We start from the raw sequence: 22,125 nt of genomic DNA, 5'->3' as shown, positions 1-22,125 counted from the left end.
ATGACCAATCTTAATCATGCTAGCTAAATTCAAATTTGTTAGCTAGCTTACTAGCTAGCTCCAACTGTTTACTTGTGGTAACCATAGCTTTGTTTGCTGACTGCTCACACAACAGGACTGTTACAAACCTGTTATTTTACACTAACGTGACCAGATTTCTGAAATGAAAACCGGGGACATTTCCAGTTCGGCGGTCAATATATAATTAAAATATCCAATGTTATTATCTATTAAATAAAAATGGGGGACAATTCCGGTTTCATGTATTTAGTCTAACAGGCACACTGTGATAGAGAAAACAACTATATTACAGAAACACTACAGACAAGACAGAACTGTCCGATCTGAACAGCCATTCAGTGGTCCTGGTAGTCTGGGTAGAATAAGAGCAGAAGAGAACATGAGCAAAATAGAAAAAAAACAGAAACAATAGTCTATGTGAAATTCTTAACATAATAAAGAAATAAGACGATGATGAGATTGGTAACTACATAATATACTTATACCAACCTAATCTGTATATTTCTCAGAAGAATGCATCTTATTCAGGATTGCTCTGTCTTTGGCCAGTTTCTCGATGAACTCCTGGCAGGGGAGGTTGAAGTTTGTCTTCACAATAAGCATGGCCTTGATGGTAGGAACAGTGAACCTATTCCTTGCTGCTGTCCATATATCATTCATTTGGGAGAACACTCTCTCGACTGGTGCATAACTTCCAGGTAAGCACATGACAACAGACGCTAATCTAGCCAGGCTAGTGTGTGAGATGTCGTTCTCTTTGAAGTGGATAACCACCGTGCCCCATCTCTGACTATTGTCTCAGATGTTTTCCATTCTTCAAGTCACCCCCCCTTTTAGGAACTCTTGCAGGCCAGTAACCTCGTCAAACAATGCAACTTCATTGATGGTCTCATTGGGGCATTTTTCCTGCAGTGTGCCTGCTGACTTCTGGATCTCTTCATGCTGAGGTTGCCTTTTTAAAAGGAGACCATGTAAATCTTTTAGATTATCTGTTTGCTTCCCCATGCTTGCAAGTATTTCACAGCCGTAGTGAAGACTGATTGGGATGTTTTGAGAAAGCTCTCTTTAGACATTTCTCCATTTTCCTCTTGCTCTCTCAGAAGTTCTCTGACAAAAACTGGAATGAAGTTGTCATCACGTCTTGCAGTCAATTTTTCCTCAATATTTCTCAGAATTGCAGCTGACTCCACAGCACAGCGGTCCTGGCCTCCAAGCATCTTGATCGTGTCACTGAATACGGTCATGTTTCCATGGCCAAAGGCCAGCCAAAGTTCAGTCAGTGGCTCTTCGAACATTGTTCGCAGGACAACAGGGCATTTGTCTTCAGAAAGAAAAAAGGATTTCAATAGCACATACATTTTCAGCACTCTTTCTAGAGCAGGGAGCTTGGATATCCAGCGAACATTACTGTGTCCTAAAAGGTTATGGTACTCCTGGCCAACAAACTCACAAAAGCTCTTCAGTCTTTCTACTCTTGACGGTGAAAATATTAAAATATCCAAATATCTTTGTGAGCAGGTACTCAACATCAAGGGGAATAACATCCAAAGCTGTTCTGTCCGTGTTTTGAATGATGTGGGAAGGACAACCTAAGCCAATCACCTCCTGCTGCAGAGCATTTTTAACTTTGGTATGGACATTGACGCTCCCCAGCCTATTCAGTCCTCCAAAGTTGGTATTTGTGTTGTCGGCAGAGAATGCCACGACTTTCTTTTCCAGGTAAAATTTTGTGATGACCACCAGGACCTCAGCTGCAATTTCCTCTGCTGTTTCTCCTTTCAATTCAACAAAATCAAGCAGTTTTGTTTCCACAGATGTGCTGCCATCATATATCTTACAATATCTGACTACTATTGGCAGCAGCTTTACATGTCCTTGATTGGACACATCAATGGACAGAGAGACAAATTCAACCTGCTCTAGGTCCTGTGTTACCAAAGTAGTTGCCCATGGTGCTAACACGTTACTCACTGTGGCGTCACATTTTGTCCTAGCACATGTAAACTTTGGCTCATAAAGCTTCCGTGTCAGTTGTGCTGTGCAGTCCATAGATCTGTAAATATGATTGTGTCGCATGTGGTATTGTCATGACGTGGCCCTCTTTGGGTATAGCGTGCCTTCCCCCTCTCTCTCTCGCCTACACCCAGGCTGCTGTTATCTCAGGTCGTAAATTCCTGGAGGAGACTCTCTTCCTCATGGCCAGACAGCATAGAGAGAGAAAAGGTTTCACAGGAGAACAAAGGAACCTCTTCTCCAGCATAGAACTTGAGGACTGAACAATGAACATGTTTTGGAGAAGGTGTACAAGGTCGGGGAAGAATCCAGCTACGACCGGTCCATTTCGTTTAAGGCTGGGGGCAGTATTGAGTAGCTTGGATGAATAAGGTGCCCAGAGTAAACTGCCTGCTACTCAGTCCAGGAAGCTAAGATATGCATATTATTAGTAGATTTGGATAGAAAACACTCTGAAGTTTCTAAAACTGTTTGAATGATGTCTGTGAGTATAACAGAACTCATATGGCAGGCAAAAACCTGAGAAAAAATCCAACCAGGAAGTGGGAAATCTGAGATTTGTAGGTTTGCCTATCGAATATTGGGTCATATTGCACTTCCTAAGGCTTCCACTAGATGTCAACAGTCTTTAGAAATTGTTTCAGGCTTGTATTCTGAAAAATTAGGAAGTAAGAGCAGTCTGAATGAGTGGACCCTAAAGTGTCACAGAGCTTTTTCATGCGCGAGACCGAGAGAGTGCCTTTCTTGTTTACCTTCTATATTGACGACGTTATTGTCCTGTTGAAATATTATCGATTATTTAGGCTAAAAACAACCTGAGGATTGAATATTAACATCGTTTGACATGTTTCTATGAACTTTACGGATACAATTTGGATTTTTTTGTCTGCCTGTTTTGACTACGTTTGAGCCTGTGGATTACTGAAGAAAACGCGCGAACAAAACGGTGGTAAGGTTTTTGTATATAAAGAGACTTTGTTGAACAAAAGGAACATTTATTGAGTAAATGAATGTCTGCTGAGTGCAACCATATGAAGATCATCAAAGGTAAGGGATTAATTTTATCTCTATTTCTGACTTGTGTAACTCTTCTACTTGGCTGGTTACTGTTTGTAATGATTTGTCTAGTGGGCTATGTTCTCAAATAATCATAAGGTATGCTTTCGCGGTAAAGCATTTTTAAAATCTGACACAGTGGTTGGATTCACAAGAAGTTAATCTTTAAACCACTCAGAGGCCCTCTCCTCTACTCTGTTGACCAGGCTGCCTACTCTCTCCTGCTCCTCTCGCAGGTTGTTGGTGCCGGTGTGAATAATAATGTGGCCTGGTGTGCCTAAGTCAGGCTGGGACAGGATGTGGAGTGCATCCTGTGTTTTGGGCACCATATTTTGAACACCTTGTGTTGGGGGAAGAGTTTATCCTCTTGGATGAATTTCCCATTTGAGTCAATGAGGATGGCCACCTTAGTGGGTTTTACCAGATTAGTGTGTTTACGGTGTGGGGCTTGGGTGCACAGGGCCTGTTTACAAGGAGGGGTATGTGGATGTATTTCAGGGGTGGGGGGGGGGGGGCTTCGCTCTGTAGTAGGTGGCCACATGTGAGCCTCCTTGTTGACTGGGGTGTGGGTAAAGGGGGGTCAGTGGGGTTGTTAGGGGTGGTGAGGGGCTGCAGCTTCTCTCTGGGAGTGTCTACAGTCTGTTCTCTGTGCTGCAGCACCCTCTTGATAACAGACAAATCCTTTTCCATCTCCTCCTTTACCTGCACCAGCTCTCTTCTCATGGTGGCCTCTTTAAACCTATGTAAAATATGTTTTGTTTTCTGAATTTTTATCCAAATTGTATCCGTAAAGTTCATAGAAACATGTCAAACGATGTTAATATTTGCGCAATATATATCCCCCCCAGAATCCCCATATCACTCAGAGGAGATCTTCCCCACCCTTGAGGAAGAGACATGCCATTTCCAGGCTCAGGGAAATGTGCTCATCTGTGGGGACACAAATGCGCGCACAGGAACACTACCTGATCTAACGAGCACACAGGAACACTACCTGATCTAACGAGCACACAAGGGGACAGCTTTATTACAGGCCATACTGTTTCTAACTGTCTTAATCTCCCCAATAGAAACAACAGTGACAGCACCATCAACAAAAACGGAAGGGATCTGTTGCAGCTCTGTAGAAGCCTGCGTTTGTAATGGTAGGGTTACAGGAGGACTCTTTGGGGAGATTCACCTATTGCTCACCTGTTGACCACAGCACACTAGACTATATGATCACAGACATTGACCCTTTCTCTCTCAGCTCATTCACTGTCAAGCCACTAACACCTCTGTCTGATCACAGCCAAATTACATTGTTCCTCAAAAGAACAGACATGGAAATAACCACACGTTCACAGCCCAGTAAGCTGTACAACATCAGAAATTCATACAGATGGGCCCAAAAACAGCACAGAAGAATACCAGAAAGCAACCAGTAATCCAAAAGCTCTTAGATAACTTTCTGGATACCACATTCACTCAGTAAAGAAGGCACCAATCTAGCAGTACAAAACATCAACTATATATTCAGGCAAACGGCAAAAGAAGCACAACTGAAATTGATTATAAAAACAAATCGAAAAAGACCACAGATAACAACTAGTTTGATGCAGATTGTAAAATGTATAAGGAAAAAACATATAACACTATCAAACCAAAAGCACAGAGACCCAAATAATGGTGAATTATGGCTTCATTAGTGTGAGACTTTAAAACTCTATAAACTTACAGTCAGAACCAAAAAAGCCCAGTACAACAGCAAGCAGCTGACACTAATTGAGGAGTCCATAAACACAAACAAGTTCTGGCAAAATTGGATAAAAAAATAAAAAAATCTAAACAAGAGGAATTAGCGATACAAAATGGGGACATTTGGACAACCCTTTTTAAAACACTCTACAACACCGTTCAAATTGACACAAACGCAGAACAACGCCAAATTCATGAGAAGTTGAATGGATTAGAAAAAGCTATAAAGGACAATCAAAATCCATTGGACTCCCCAAGTACTGACCAGGAGCTCTATAAGAAACTTCAAGCCCTCAAATTTAAAAAAGCATGTGGACTTGATGGCATCCTAATTGAGATACTCAAATTCACTAGTGCACAATTTCAATTGGCTATATTAAAACAGTTTAAATTGATCCTCAGTGTAGGTTATTTCCCTGACATCTAGAATCAAGGACTCATTACCCCAAGCTTTAAGAACGGAGACAAATTTGACCCCAACAATTACAGAGGCATTTGTGTGAACAGTAACCTGCGGAAGGTTTTCTGTAGTATTATAAATGATAAATTATAAGTTCTAATCTTCCTTAATAAGCACAATATCTTGAGTAAAAGCGAAATTGGATTTATACTAAAACACCGCACGACCGATCATATTTACACCCTACACACCCTGATAGATAAACGTGTCCACCAAAATAATACCAAAATATACTTTTGCTTTATCGACTTCCAAAAAGCATTTGATTATATTTGGCATACAGGACTGTTCTACAAAGTTATTGAAAGTGGTGTAGGGAGTAAAACATATCTCAAATCATTACCAAGCCCTGCAATGCCAAGAGCTGAGCAAAGAGTCCCCTCATCCATCTGGTCCTGGGACTGAATTCACAAACCTGTTTTACTGACACACTGAAGCCTCAGGACCAGAACATCCAATCAATCAGAATAAACCAAATTACAACACAGTAAAAAAACTACATTGCTTATTGGGAAACACAAGCACAAAGCAAAATGCAGTGCTATCTGGCCCTAAATCGACAGTACAGTTGACAGTACAGAATGACACAAATATTAATTTCCACAAAGTTTGCTGCTTCAGTGTCTTTATATATTTTTGTCAGATGTTACTATGGAATACTGAAGTATAATTACAAGCATTTCATAAGTATCAAAGGCTTTTATTGACCATTACATGACGTTGATGCAAAGAGTCAATATTTGCAGTATTGACCCTTCTTTTTAAAGACCTCTGCAATCCGCCCTGGCATGCTGTCAATTAATTTCTGGGCCACATCCTGACTGATGGCAGCCCATTCTTGCATAATCAATGCTTGGAGGTTGTCAGAATTTGTGGGGTTTTGTTTGTCCACCCGCCTCTTGAGGATTGACCACAAGGTCTCAATGGGATTAAGGTCTGGGGAGTTTCCTGGCCATGGACCCAAAATATCGATGTTTTGTTCCCCGAGCCACTTAGTTATCACTTTTGCCTCATGGCAAGGTGCTCCATCATGCTGGAAAAGGCATTGTTTGTCACCAAACTGTTCCTGGATGGTTGGGAGAAGTTGCTCTCGGAGGATGTGTTGGTACCATTCTTTATTCATGGCTGTGTTGTGAGTGAGCCCACTCCCTTGGCAGAGAAGCAACCCCACACATGAATGGGCTCAGGATACTTTACTGTTGGCATGACACAGGACTGATGGTAGCCTTGTCACCTTGTCTTCTCCGGGACAAGCTTTCTTCCGAATGCCCCAAACAATCGTAAAGGGGATTCATCAGAGAAAATGACTTTACCCCAGTCCTCAGCAGTCCAATCCCTGTACCTTTTGCAGAATATCAGTCTATCCCTGATGTTTTTCCTGGAGAGAAGTGGCTTCTTTGCTGCCCTTCTTGACACCAGGCCATCCTCCAAAAGTTTGCCTCACTGTGCGTGCAGATGCACTTACTGGTGGTGCCCCGATCCCGCAGCTGAATCAACATTAGGAGACGGTCCTGGCGCTTACTGGACTTTCTTCGGCGCCCTGAACCCTTCTTCACAACAATTGAACCGCTCTCCTTGAAGTTCTTGATGATCCGATAAATGGTTGATTTAGGTGCAATCTTACTGGCAGCAATATCCTTGCCTTTGAAGCCCTTTTTTTGCAAAGCAATGATGACGGCACGTGTTTCCTTGCAGGTAACTGTGGTTGACCGGAGCCCACGTGCCAAGACCAGAGTAGACGCATTTGCTTGTGACAAAACTATCAGTGAGTTGAAAATGTGATGGAAACATATTAAACTTTCGATTTTTATTCGGTGCATGAAAACTTCCTGGAAAAAGTACATTTAGTGAGCACTACATCTTCACGCATTGATTTTTATCCTCACAAAGTCAATTTGGTGGAAACACTACTGGTGGCAAAATGCGCATATCTTCTTCACGCAGATTCTAAAGTATTCACATGAAAATCTGTCCCCAATTGGATGGAAACCTGAAGGATACCATTCTGTAGTTACTCTATTTGAAATGGAAACATATGGCATGGGGAGACGGTTACTTTGCTTAGTATGCAACATAGAGTGGCTTACAACTCAAAGCGTAATTTATTTGAAAACTGTACTTCTCTATTTTAACTTGAAATTATGTTTTCCATGTTGTTTCATGCATCGTGTGTAAAACTGTGGCAGAATGTACAAACTGAACTTCATTTCCTCTTGGCCATGTATCTACATAACCTAGCTACTTACAATACTCAAAGTCATGCTGTCACCTTTAGCACAGAGATTAAGACCAAGTGTTTTATTTTTACCTCAGTATTTTTAATTAACATTAGCGTGCCCCCTCGCCAACAAGCACATCAGCTCATTTGGAGGTAAGATGCGATCCGCCGGCCGTGACTCACTGCCAGTGATTGGGCTGATAACGGTCGCCACGCCGACACTCTATTACCATAATACATATCCCCTCAAGCCACATTATTCATGCTAGCGAACAAAAGGTGACATTATAATAATGTCAGCGTCCCACCGTCCCTGTGGTGTCTGGTGGTAGCTCAGAGCCAGACGGCTGGCTGAGAGCCTCAATAATAGAGTTTGCGTTCCAAATGGCACCCTAGTACCTATGTAGTGCACTACAGACTATGGGCTCTGGTCAAAAGTAGTGCACATAGGGAATAGGGTGCCATTTGAGATGCAGAGAGAGAGAGAGAGAGTTTTTATGCTAGCCTCTTAAGAAAAATATCCCTCTAATACCTTTCCCAAGGGTGCTACATTCTATACTTGAAGTGCTGCGTTGATGGGGGCTAGTGTGCACAACTCACTACTTAATCCTCAAGACAAGGTGTTGACGAGAGACTGTTCTTTCTCTCTCTTATTAACCTGAAGTGCTATCATCCATTTCTGATAATGGTGCATGAGGTAGAGTATGACGTTATGGGACGTATGATCAGTTATAGGGAGACAGCAGGACTACTCAGACTCATAGGGCTATCATATAGAAGGTGACTGTTGAAACAAGACAATTCCAGCCCTAACTAGATAGCTGTCATTGTGTCTGTGTGAATGAGGGCTGGGTCTGGGCCCTGGTCAAACGTAGTGAACTACATAGGGAATAGGGTGTCATTACAGACAAACCCACAGTGATGTGAGGGGTGAAAGGTCATACAGTACCTGTAGGGAGATGTGGGCAGTGTTACGGGTTAGAGGTCAGGGGTTAGAGATGGTACAGTACCTGTAGGGAGATGTGGGCAGAGTTGCGTATCTTGGCGCTGGACAGCTCCAGGTAGGCATCTTTGCCCAGCAGGTGGACGGTAACAATCTTGTGGCACTTGTTTCCAGTGAAGCCAGACAGACAGCGGCACACAGGCTCCCCAGCCATCACTAGACACTGGGCTCCGTTCTGACACTCTGACTGGTCACATGGGCTGGTCTGCAGCAGGATCATAGGGGGAGGGTTCTCGCAAAACAGACCACTACAGGATGACAGAGACAGATGTGTGGGTTAATATCACACTCAATTAAGCTGCCACACACACTCCACCATGGTCCCTCCCATCATGATTATACACACCCTGCACCACCCCACACTACCCTGCACCACCTTGCACCACCCTGCACTACCTTGCACCACCCCACACCACCCTGCACCACCAAACACCACCTAGCACACTGCACCACTCTGCACCACCCCACACCACCAAACACCACCCAGCACACTGCACCACTCTGCACCACCAAACACCACCCAGCACACTGCACCACTCTGCACCACCCAGCACACTGCACCACTCTGCACCACCCTGCACCACCCTGCACCACCGCACACTACCCAGTACCACTCCACACCACCCAGCACTACCCTGCACCACCCCACACTGCAACGCAACGCAACACCTCGCACCACCTTGCACCACCCTGCTCCACCCTGCACCACCCCACAACACCCCCCACCGCACATCCAAGCAACACCCCACACTGCCCCACATCACCCTTACCACCCTGCACCATCTTGCACTGCACGCCTCAGACTACACAGCCAAGTGGAGGATAATAAAGCACCATCTGTAGCTCCTCACAGTCTGGTGTGTGTGTGTGTGTGTGTGTGTGTGTGTGTGTGTGTGTGTGTGTGTGTGCTCTGCAGCTGGCCTGACGCTGTTGCGGCACTGAGCCTACGTCAGCCTATGCAGTAAGATCAGCCTGTGCGCGTGTGTGTCTGTGCTGTGTGTGGACTCACCTGAAGCCCTCTTTACACACGCAGGTGTATCCATTGACAGCGTCCACACACTCGGCCCCGTGCTGACACTTGTTCTCCAGACAGTCGTTGTAGTCCTGCTCACAGTGCTGGCCCACATAGCCTGGCAGGCACTCACACCTGACACAGGAAATAAAGAGGTACAATGTTACAAAGGAAACAGTCTCTTTCTCTCTCCCTCTCTCTCTCTCTCTCACTCTCCCCCCTCTCTTTCTTTCTCTCTTTCCCCCCTCTCTCTCTCTCTTTCTCTCCCTCCACCCTTCTCTCTCTCTATCTACTCTCTCTTTCTCAATTCAACTCAATTCAATTCTCTCTGAACACTTAACTGTTATTCAAATCCAATAACTTTTATTTCCTGAGAGGGAACTTCATGTATTGAACTCAAAATATAAATGTACTCTTAACAACTGGCGCTGAACAGTTCCTAACTGTGAACTTCTAACTTCCTAACTTCTAACTGTGACTGAAATCTTTATTACCTTAAACCCACTCTCTTGCTCTTTCTAACATAGAAAAACTGCAGTTCTACTGCAGTAGTGTGCCTTTAAACAGCACAGTCACGTACACTAGAGTTTGTTTTCCTCTGTCATAAAATAACAGGTTATTAACATGTTGGAGGAACAGAACAGAACAGGATATTAACATGTTGGAGGAACAGAACAGAACAGGATATTAACATGTTGGAGGAACAGAACAGGATATTAACATGTTGGAGGAACAGAACAGGATATTAACATGTTGGAGGAACAGAACAGGATATTAACATGTTGGAGGAACAGAACAGGATATTAACATGTTGGAGGAACAGAACAGGATATTAACATGTTGGAGGAACAGAACAGGATATTAACATGTTGGAGGAACAGAACAGGATATTAACATGTTGGAGGAACAGAACAGGATATTAACATGTTGGAGGAACAGAACAGGATATTAACATGTTGGAGGAACAGAACAGGATATTAATATGTTGGAGAAACAGAACAGGATATTAACATGTTGGAGGAACAGAACAGGATATTAACATGTTGGAGGAACAGAACAGGATATTAACATGTTGGAGGAACAGAACAGGATATTAACATGTTGGAGGAACAGAACAGGATATTAACATGTTGGAGGAACAGAACAGGATATTAACATGTTGGAGGAACAGAACAGGATATTAACATGTTGGAGGAACAGAACAGGATATTAACATGTTGGAGGAACAAACAGGATATTAACATGTTGGAAGAACAGAACAGGATATTAACATGTTGGAGGAACAGAACAGAATATTAACATGTTGGAGGAACAGAACAGAACAGGATATTAACATGTTGGAGGAACAGAACAGGATATTAACATGTTGGAGGAACAGAACAGGATATTAACATGTTGGAGGAACAGAACAGGATATTAACATGTTGGAGGAACAGAACAGGATATTAACATGTTGGAGGAACAAACAGGATATTAACATGTTGGAAGAACAGAACAGGATATTAACATGTTGGAGGAACAGAACAGAATATTAACATGTTGGAGGAACAGAACAGAACAGGATATTAACATGTTGGAGGAACAGAACAGGATATTAACATGTTGGAGGAACAGAACAGGATATTAACATGTTGGAGGAACAGAACAGGATATTAATATGTTGGAGGAACAGAACAGGATATTAACATGTTGGAGGAACAAACAGGATATTAACATGTTGGAAGAACAGAACAGGATATTAACATGTTGGAGGAACAGAACAGAATATTAACATGTTGGAGGAACAGAACAGAACAGGATATTAACATGTTGGAGGAACAGAACAGGATATTAATATGTTGGAGGAACAGAACAGGATATTAATATGTTGGAGGAACAGAACAGGATATTAACATGTTGGAGGAACAGAACAGGATATTAATATGTTGGAGGAACAGAACAGGATATTAACATGTTGGAGGAACAAACAGGATATTAACATGTTGGAGGAACAGAACAGAATATTAACATGTTGGAGGAACAGAACAGAACAGGATATTAACATGTTGGAGGAACAGAACAGGATATTAATATGTTGGAGGAACAGAACAGGATATTAATATGTTGGAGGAACAGAACAGGATATTAACATGTTGGAGGAACAGAACAGAACAGGATATTAACATGTTGGAGGAACAGAACAGAACAGGATATTGACATGTTGGAGGAACAGAACAGAACAGGATATTAACATCTTGGAGGAACAGAACAGGATATTAACATGTTGGAGGAACAGAACAGAACAGGATATTAACATGTTGGAGGAACAGAACAGGATATTAACATGTTGGAGGAACAGAACAGAACAGGATATTAACATGTTGGAGGAACAGAACAGAACAGGATATTAACATGTTGGAGGAACAGAACAGGATATTAACATGTTGGAGGAACAGAACAGGATATTAACATGTTGGAGGAACAGAACAGGATATTAACATGTTGGAGGAACAGAACAGGATATTAACATGTTGGAGGAACAGAACAGGATATTAACATGTTGGAGGAACAGAACAGGATATTAACATGTTGGAGGAACAGAACAGGATATTAACATGTTGGAGGAACAGAACAAGATATTAACATGTTGGAGGAACAAAACAGGATATTAACATGTTGGAGGAACAGAACAGAACAGGATATTAACATGTTGGAGGAACAGAACAGGATATTAACATGTTGGAGGAACAGAACAGGATATTAACATGTTGGAGGAACAGAACAGGATATTAACATGTTGGAGGAACAGAACAGGATATTAACATGTTGGAGGAACAGAACAGAACAGGATATTAACATGTTGGAGGAACAGAACAGAACAGGATATTAACATGTTGGAGGAACATAACAGGATATTAACATGTTGGAGGAACAGAACAGGATATTAACATGTTGGAGGAACAGAACAGGATATTAACATGTTGGAGGAACAGAACATTAACATGTTGGAGGAACAGAACAGGATATTAACATGTTGGAGGAACAGAACAGGATATTAACATGTTGGAGGAACAGAACAGGATATTAACATGTTGGAGGAATAGAACAGAACAGGATATTAACATGTTGGAGGAACAGAACAGAACAGGATATTAACATGTTGGAGGAACAGAACAGGATATTAACATGTTGGAGGAACAGAACAGAACAGGATATTAACATGTTGGAGGAACAGAACAGAACAGGATATTAACATGTTGGAGGAACAGAACAGGATATTAACATGTTGGAGGAACAGAACAGAACAGGATATTAACATGTTGGAGGAACAGAACAGACCAGGATATTAACATGTTGGAGGAACAGAACAGGATATTAACATGTTGGTGGAACAGAACAGGATATTAACATGTTGGAGGAACAAACAGGATATTAACATGTTGGAAGAACAGAACAGGACATTAACATGTTGGAGGAACAGAACAGAATATTAACATGTTGGAGGAACAGAACAGAACAGGATATTAACATGTTGGAGGAACAGAACAGGATATTAACATGTTGGAGGAACAGAACAGGATATTAACATGTTGGAGGAACAGAACAGGATATTAATATGTTGGAGGAACAGAACAGGATATTAACATGTTGGAGGAACAAACAGGATATTAACATGTTGGAAGAACAGAACAGGATATTAACATGTTGGAGGAACAGAACAGAATATTAACATGTTGGAGGAACAGAACAGAACAGGATATTAACATGTTGGAGGAACAGAACAGGATATTAATATGTTGGAGGAACAGAACAGGATATTAATATGTTGGAGGAACAGAACAGGATATTAACATGTTGGAGGAACAGAACAGAACAGGATATTAACATGTTGGAGGAACAGAACAGAACAGGATATTAACATGTTGGAGGAACAGAACAGAACAGGATATTAACATCTTGGAGGAACAGAACAGGATATTAACATGTTGGAGGAACAGAACAGAACAGGATATTAACATGTTGGAGGAACAGAACAGAACAGGATATTAACATGTTGGAGGAACAGAACAGGATATTAACATGTTGGAGGAACAGAACAGAACAGGATATTAACATGTTGGAGGAACAGAACAGAACAGGATATTAACATGTTGGAGGAACAGAACAGAACAGGATATTAACATGTTGGAGGAACAGAACAGAACAGGATATTAACATGTTGGAGGAACAGAACAGAACAGGATATTAACATGTTGGAGGAACAGAACAGAACAGGATATTAACATGTTGGAGGAACAGAACAGGATATTAACATGTTGGAGGAACAGAACAGGATATTAACATGTTGGAGGAACAGAACAGAACAGGATATTAACATGTTGGAGGAACAGAACAAGATATTAACATGTTGGAGGAACAGAACAGGATATTAACATGTTGGAGGAACAGAACAGAACAGGATATTAACATGTTGGAGGAACAGAACAGGATATTAACATGTTGGAGGAACAGAACAGAACAGGATATTAACATGTTGGAGGAACAGAACAGGATATTAACATGTTGGAGGAACAGAACAGAACAGGATATTAACATGTTGGAGGAACAGAACAGAACAGGATATTAACATGTTGGAGGAACAGAACAGAACAGGATATTAACATGTTGGAGGAACAGAACAGAACAGGATATTAACATGTTGGAGGAACAGAACAGGATATTAACATGTTGGAGGAACAGAACAGGATATTAACATGTTGGAGGAACAGAACAGAATATTAACATGTTGGAGGAACAGAACAGGATATTAACATGTTGGAGGAACAGAACAGGATATTAACATGTTGGAGGAACAGAACAGGATATTAACATGTTGGAGGAATAGAACAGAACAGGATATTAACATGTTGGAGGAACAGAACAGGATATTAACATGTTGGAGGAACAGAACAGGATATTAACATGTTGGAGGAACAGAACAGAACAGGATATTAACATGTTGGAGGAACAGAACAGAACAGGATATTAACATGTTGGAGGAACAGAACAGAACAGGATATTAACATGTTGGAGGAACAGAACAGAACAGGATATTAACATGTTGGAGGAACAGAACAGAACAGGATATTAACATGTTGGAGGAACAGAACAGGATATTAACATGTTGGAGGAACAGAACAGAACAGGATATTAACATGTTGGAGGAACAGAACAGGATATTAACATGTTGGAGGAACAGAACAGGATATTAACATGTTGGAGGAACAGAACAGGATATTAACATGTTGGAGGAACAAACAGGATATTAACATGTTGGAGGAACAAACAGGATATTAACATGTTGGAAGAACAGAACAGGATATTAACATGTTGGAAGAACAGAACAGGATATTAACATGTTGGAGGAACAGAACAGAATATTAACATGTTGGAGGAACAGAACAGAACAGGATATTAACATGTTGGAGGAACAGAACAGGATATTAACATGTTGGAGGAACAGAACAGGATATTAACATGTTGGAGGAACAGAACAGGATATTAATATGTTGGAGGAACAGAACAGGATATTAACATGTTGGAGGAACAAACAGGATATTAACATGTTGGAAGAACAAAACAGGATATTAACATGTTGGAGGAACAGAACAGAATATTAACATGTTGGAGGAACAGAACAGAACAGGATATTAACATGTTGGAGGAACAGAACAGGATATTAATATGTTGGAGGAACAGAACAGGATATTAATATGTTGGAGGAACAGAACAGGATATTAACATGTTGGAGGAACAGAACAGGATATTAACATGTTGGAGGAACAGAACAGAACAGGATATTAACATGTTGGAGGAACAGAACAGAACAGGATATTAACATCTTGGAGGAACAGAACAGGATATTAACATGTTGGAGGAACAGAACAGGATATTAACATGTTGGAGGAACAGAACAGGATATTAACATGTTGGAGGAACAGAACAGAACAGGATATTAACATGTTGGAGGAACAGAACAGAACAGGATATTAACATGTTGGAGGAACAGAACAGAACAGGATATTAACATGTTGGAGGAACAGAACAGAACAGGATATTAACATGTTGGAGGAACAGAACAGGATATTAACATGTTGGAGGAACAGAACAGGATATTAACATGTTGGAGGAACAGAACAGGATATTAACATGTTGGAGGAACAGAACAGAACAGGATATTAACATGTTGGAGGAACAGAACAAGATATTAACATGTTGGAGGAACAGAACAGGATATTAACATGTTGGAGGAACAGAACAGAACAGGATATTAACATGTTGGAGGAACAGAACAGGATATTAACATGTTGGAGGAACAGAACAGGATATTAACATGTTGGAGGAACAGAACAGGATATTAACATGTTGGAGGAACAGAACAGGATATTAACATGTTGGAGGAACAGAACAGAACAGGATATTAACATGTTGGAGGAACAGAACAGGATATTAACATGTTGGAGGAACAGAACAGAACAGGATATTAACATGTTCGAGGAACAGAACAGGATATTAACATGTTGGAGGAACAGAACAGGATATTAACATGTTGGAGGAACAGAACAGGATATTAACATGTTGGAGGAACAGAACAGGATATTAACATGTTGGAGGAACAGAACAGGATATTAACATGTTGGAGGAACAGAACAGAACAGGATATTAACATGTTGGAGGAACAGAACAGAACAGGATATTAACATGTTGGAGGAACAGAACAGAACAGGATATTAACATGTTGGAGGAACAGAACAGAACAGGATATTAACATGTTGGAGGAACAGAACAGAACAGGATATTAACATGTTGGAGGAACAGAACAGAACAGGATATTAACATGTTGGAGGAACAGAACAGAACAGGATATTAACATGTTGGAGGAACAGAACAGGATATTAACATGTTGGAGGAACAGAACAGGATATTAACATGTTGGAGGAACAGAACAGGATATTAACATGTTGGAGGAACAGAACAGGATATTAACATGTTGGAGGAACAGAACAGGATATTAACATGTTGGAGGAACAGAACAGGATATTAACATGTTGGAGGAACAGAACAGGATATTAACATGTTGGAGGAACAGAACAGGATATTAACATGTTGGAGGAACAGAACAGGATATTAACATGTTGGAGGAACAGAACAGGATATTAACATGTTGGAGGAACAGAACAGAATATTAACATGTTGGAGGAACAGAACAGAATATTAACATGTTGGAGGAACAGAACAGGATATTAACATGTTGGAGGAACAGAACAGGATATTAATATGTTGGAGGAACAGAACAGGATATTAACATGTTGGAGGAACAGAACAGGATATTAACATGTTGGAGGAACAGAACAGAATATTAACATGTTGGAGGAACAGAACAGAACAGGATATTAACATGTTGGAGGAACAGAACAGGATATTAATATGTTGGAGGAACAGAACAGGATATTAACATGTTGGAGGAACAGAACAGGATATTAACATGTTGGAGGAACAGAACAGAACAGGATATTAACATGTTGGAGGAACAGAACAGAACAGGATATTAACATGTTGGAGGAACAGAACAGAACAGGATATTAACATGTTGGAGGAACAGAACAGGATATTAACATGTTGGAGGAACAGAACAGAATATTAACATGTTGGAGGAACAGAACAGGATATTAACATGTTGGAGGAACAGAACAGGATATTAACATGTTGGAGGAACAGAACAGGATATTAACATGTTGGAGGAACAGAACAGGATATTAACATGTTGGAGGAACAGAACAGGATATTAACATGTTGGAGGAACAGAACAGGATATTAACATGTTGGAGGAACAGAACAGGATATTAACATGTTGGAAGAACAGAACAGAACAGAATATTAACATGTTGGAGGAACAGAACAGAACAGGATATTAACATGTTGGAGGAACAGAACAGGATATTAACATGTTGGAGGAACAGAACAGAACAGGATATTAACATGTTGGAGGAACAGAACAGGATATTAACATGTTGGAGGAACAGAACAGGATATTAACATGTTGGAGGAACAGAACAGAATATTAACATGGAGGAACAGAACAGAATATTAACATGTTGGAGGAACAGAACAGAATATTAACATGTTGGAGGAACAGAACAGGATATTAACATGTTGGAGGAACAGAACAGGATATTAATATGTTGGAGGAACAGAACAGGATATTAACATGTTGGAGGAACAGAACAGAATATTAACATGTTGGAGGAACAGAACAGAACAGAATATTAACATGTTGGAGGAACAGAACAGAATATTAACATGTTGGAGGAACAGAACAGGATATTAACATGTTGGAGGAACAGAACAGGATATTAATATGTTGGAGGAACAGAACAGGATATTAACATGTTGGAGGAACAGAACAGGATATTAACATGTTGGAGGAACAGAACAGGATATTAACATGTTGGAGGAACAGAACAGGATATTAACATGTTGGAGGAACAGAACAGGATATTAACATGTTGGAGGAACAGAACAGGATATTAACATGTTGGAGGAACAGAACAGAATATTAACATGTTGGAGGAACAGAACAGAATATTAACATGTTGGAGGAACAGAACAGGATATTAACATGTTGGAGGAACAGAACAGAAAATTAACATGTTGGAGGAACAGAACAGGATATTAACATGTTGGAGGAACAGAACAGGATATTAATATGTTGGAGGAACAGAACAGGATATTAACATGTTGGAGGAACAGAACAGAATATTAACATGTTGGAGGAACAGAACAGAACAGGATATTAACATGTTGGAGGAACAGAACAGGATATTAACATGTTGGAGGAACAGAACAGGATATTAACATGTTGGAGGAACAGAACAGAACAGGATATTTACATGTTGGAGGAACAGAACAGAACAGGATATTAACATGTTGGAGGAACAGAACAGAACAGGATATTAACATGTTGGAGGAACAGAACAGGATATTAACATGTTGGAGGAACAGAACAGGATATTAACATGTTGGAGGAACAGAACAGAACAGGATATTAACATGTTGGAGGAACAGAACAGAACAGGATATTAACATGTTGGAGGAACAGAACAGAACAGGTTGTCCTGACGACAGGAGGACGACAGCCCACTTCCTGTGGGCTGCCTCTGGTGACTTCTGATCTTTTGTAGTCTCGCCCCCCATCTGAGAGCTGCATGTCACTCACCTGTAGCCTTTGGTGAGGGGGAGGCACTTGGAGTCATGCTGGCAGGGGTCAAAGCCTTGCATACAGGGGTCCACTCCCTCCTCACATAGATCCCCTGGGAAGACACACACACACACACACACACACACACACACACACACACACACACACACACACACACACACACACACACACACACACACACACACACACACACACACACGAGAATAGAGAGATGGTGAGTTCATGGCCTGAAACGTTATTTTCCGACATACATAATACTAGCTAACGTCTGTCATGATTTGACTTAGTGGCTTATTGTGCGATTATTCTAGTGCATTGTATATATACGAGCCTGGGATTGTGTGTTATGTTGAGTGTTTTGTGATTTGTCCCATTCTATTATTATGTCTCCCTAAAGCACCATCATGGCTTTCTCAGCACAGTTGGGTCATGTTTATACTGCCGGCCTGCTCCACTCTCCCATAGAGTGGGGGTTGAAACACATGTCTTATATTGTGCTGTAATCTGCATGGAATACAGGGCTTTGCCTGCCCAGGCAAGGCCCCATCGGAATCCACTAAATCACTGCCTGGCCAGGTTCAATAAACCCTCTGTCTCTGTCCACCTGCTTAGGGAGATCCGCTCCTCTAACAGTGGGGTGGCTGGGGCTCAGCCAGGCTTTCACAGCACAGGCCTCTCCTCCACTCCTTTACACTCCCTCCCTCCCTCACTCTCTCCCCTCCCCTCTCCCTCCCTCTATCTACTGCCAGGTCTGTTTCCTCTGCCTCTCCCTCATCCTGCAGCCTCATGGTGGAGCCTTGGGGAAGCCTGCCCGCATCCCAGCATCCCGCTGCGTTACAGAGGAAATCCACTCCAATTGGGTTTCTATGGTGCATGTCTGAGTCTGCCTGTTCTCACTGCTCAGGCCTGGCTCTGGTTTCGATTGGTGCGAAGACCTGCAAGTCATTGGCTAAATGAGAATCAATATGTACCGTATTTGATATGAAAAAAAAATATTTTCCCATCTAGCTAGCAGTAGTTCTGTTTTACAGGGAAAATAACATGAGAAGAAATCCAGAGAAGGTGGGTAGAGAGAAAGAGAATGACCTTTTCCCATGTCAGATCTGTCAGCTTGTAATGGACGAAACAGACTGACCTTTTCCCATGTCAGATCTGTCAGCTTGTAAAGGACGAAACAGACTGACCTTTTCCCATGTCAGATCTGTCAGCTTGTAAAGGACGAAGCAGACTGACCTTTTCCCATGTCAGATCTGTCAGCTTGTAAAGGACGAAGCAGACTGACCTTTTCCCATGTTAGATCTGTCAGCTTGTAAAGGACGAAACAGACTGACCTTTTCCCATGTCAGATCTGTCAGCTTGTAAAGGACGAAACAGACTGACCTTTTCCCATGTCAGATCTGTCAGCTTGTAAAGGACGAAACAGACTGACCTTTTCCCGTGTCAGATCTGTCAGCTTGTAAAGGACGAAGCAGACTGACCTTTTCCCGTGTCAGATCTGTCAGCTTGTAAAGGACGAAACAGACTGACCTTTTCCCATGTCAGATCTGTCAGCTTGTAAAGGACGAAACAGACTGACCTTTTCCCATGTCAGATCTGTCAGCTTGTAAAGGACGAAACAGACTGACCTTTTCCCATGTCAGATCTGTCAGCTTGTAAAGGACGAAACAGACTGACCTTTTCCCGTGTCAGATCTGTCAGCTTGTAAAGGACAAAACAGACTGACCTTTTCCCATGTCAGATCTGTCAGCTTGTAAAGGACGAAACAGACTGACCTTTTCCCATGTCAAATCTGTCAGCTTGTAAAGGACGAAACAGACTGACCTTTTCCCATGTCAGATCTGTCAGCTTGTAAAGGACGAAACAGACTGACCTTTTCCCATGTCAGATCTGTCAGCTTGTAAAGGACGAAACAGACTGACCTTTTCCCATGTCAGATCTGTCAGCTTGTAAAGGACGAAACAGACTGACCTTTTCCCATGTCAGATCTGTCAGCTTGTAAAGGACGAAAGAGAGAGAGGAATGTTTATAGATGTCTCATGGTCCTGATAACCAGGAGGGTCCAGACCACTTAACCCAGATAGAGGCCCCACATGTAACACACGCACGCACGCACACACACACACACACACACACACACACACACACACACACACACACACACACACACACACACACACACACACACACACACACACACACACACACACACACACACACACACACACACACACACACACACACACACACACACACACACACACACACAACGTCCACCCACCTAGAGCAGTTCTGCCCTGTCACTCAGAGAGCTAATAGAACAGAGGTCAAGATAGCTCGATGCAGCAGAGGAGAAGAGAGGCTTGTCATCTCACACAGTAGAGGCTCAGAGGGTCAACCATCCCGCTAATTGGAATTCCCCCGCCTCTCCCTCCCCTTCCACCACATTCTCCCATCCTCTCCCTCATCCTCCTCCCTCCCTCCTTAACATAATATTCCCAGGGTCTAATGGTCCTGGTCCACAGGCCAGCAAGATACTTTCTCTCTCTAGTCTAATGGTCCTGGTCCACAGGCCAGCAAGATACTTTCTCTCTCTAGTCTAATGGTCCTGGTCCACAGGCCAGCAAGATACTTTCTCTCTCTAGTCTAATGGTCCTGGTCCACAGGCCAGCAAGATACTTTCTCTCTCTAGTCTAATGGTCCTGGTCCACAGGCCAGCAAGATACTCTCTCTCTCTAGTCTAATGGTCCTGGTCCACAGGCCAGAAAGATACTTTCTCTCTCTAGTCTAATGGTCCTGGTCCACAGGCCAGAAAGATACTGTCTCTCTCTAGTCTAATGGTCCTGGTCCACAGGCCAGCAAGATACTCTCTCTCTCTAGTCTAATGGTCCTGGTCCACAGGCCAGCAAGATACTTTCTCTCTCTAGTCTAATGGTCCTGGTACACAGGCCAGCAAGATACTCTCTCTCTCTAGTCTAATGGTCCTGGTCCACAGGCTCTCTAGTCTAATGGTCCTGGTCCACAGGCTCTCTAGTCTACACCATGTAGTCACAGTCTTAGTTTTTTCTCTGGAGCACACAGACATCTAATTGCTGGGTTAGCCTGTGGACTTCCCCTGGAGCCGGCCTGTGACCGCTTCTTCACATGGCCGTGTGGCGCTGCAAGCCGCCGGCCCAGGGGCCCACATGCCCACACTGGGGGGTTAGCTGTGAGTGGCAGGCCGGCTGGCAGGGTGTCTCTCTGCTGCCAGCCTCTAGCCCCATTAGACCATAGACCCTCTGTGTTCTGTGCTCTGGTCCCAGGGGAGGCTGGGCCTGGGGTGGACGCGGCACGGCCAGGCCTACAAGGCATGTGGTGGTAATGGTAGGGT

The 22,125-nt window shown here is 42.3% G+C and overlaps 1 protein-coding gene across 1 annotated transcript in view; it reads right to left on the bottom strand.

The window, feature by feature from the left end:
• The window catches only part of LOC129848767 (slit homolog 3 protein-like), a gene marked incomplete at its 5' end in the record, with an annotated part of 43,696 nt that overhangs the window by 1,166 nt on the left and 20,405 nt on the right, over positions 1 to 22,125 (bottom strand). Inside the window, 3 exons of the mRNA XM_055915873.1 lie at positions 8,516 to 8,756; positions 9,518 to 9,655; positions 18,756 to 18,849. Coding sequence (XP_055771848.1) covers positions 8,516 to 8,756; positions 9,518 to 9,655; positions 18,756 to 18,849 — 473 coding nt within the window. The remainder of the gene's footprint in view (positions 1 to 8,515; positions 8,757 to 9,517; positions 9,656 to 18,755; positions 18,850 to 22,125) is intronic.

Source organism: Salvelinus fontinalis, unplaced genomic scaffold, assembly GCF_029448725.1.
Source record: "Salvelinus fontinalis isolate EN_2023a unplaced genomic scaffold, ASM2944872v1 scaffold_1170, whole genome shotgun sequence".
NCBI lineage: Eukaryota > Metazoa > Chordata > Actinopteri > Salmoniformes > Salmonidae > Salvelinus > Salvelinus fontinalis.
The sequence above is the reverse complement of the archived record's forward strand: the minus strand, read 5'-3'. Positions and strand labels throughout refer to the sequence as shown.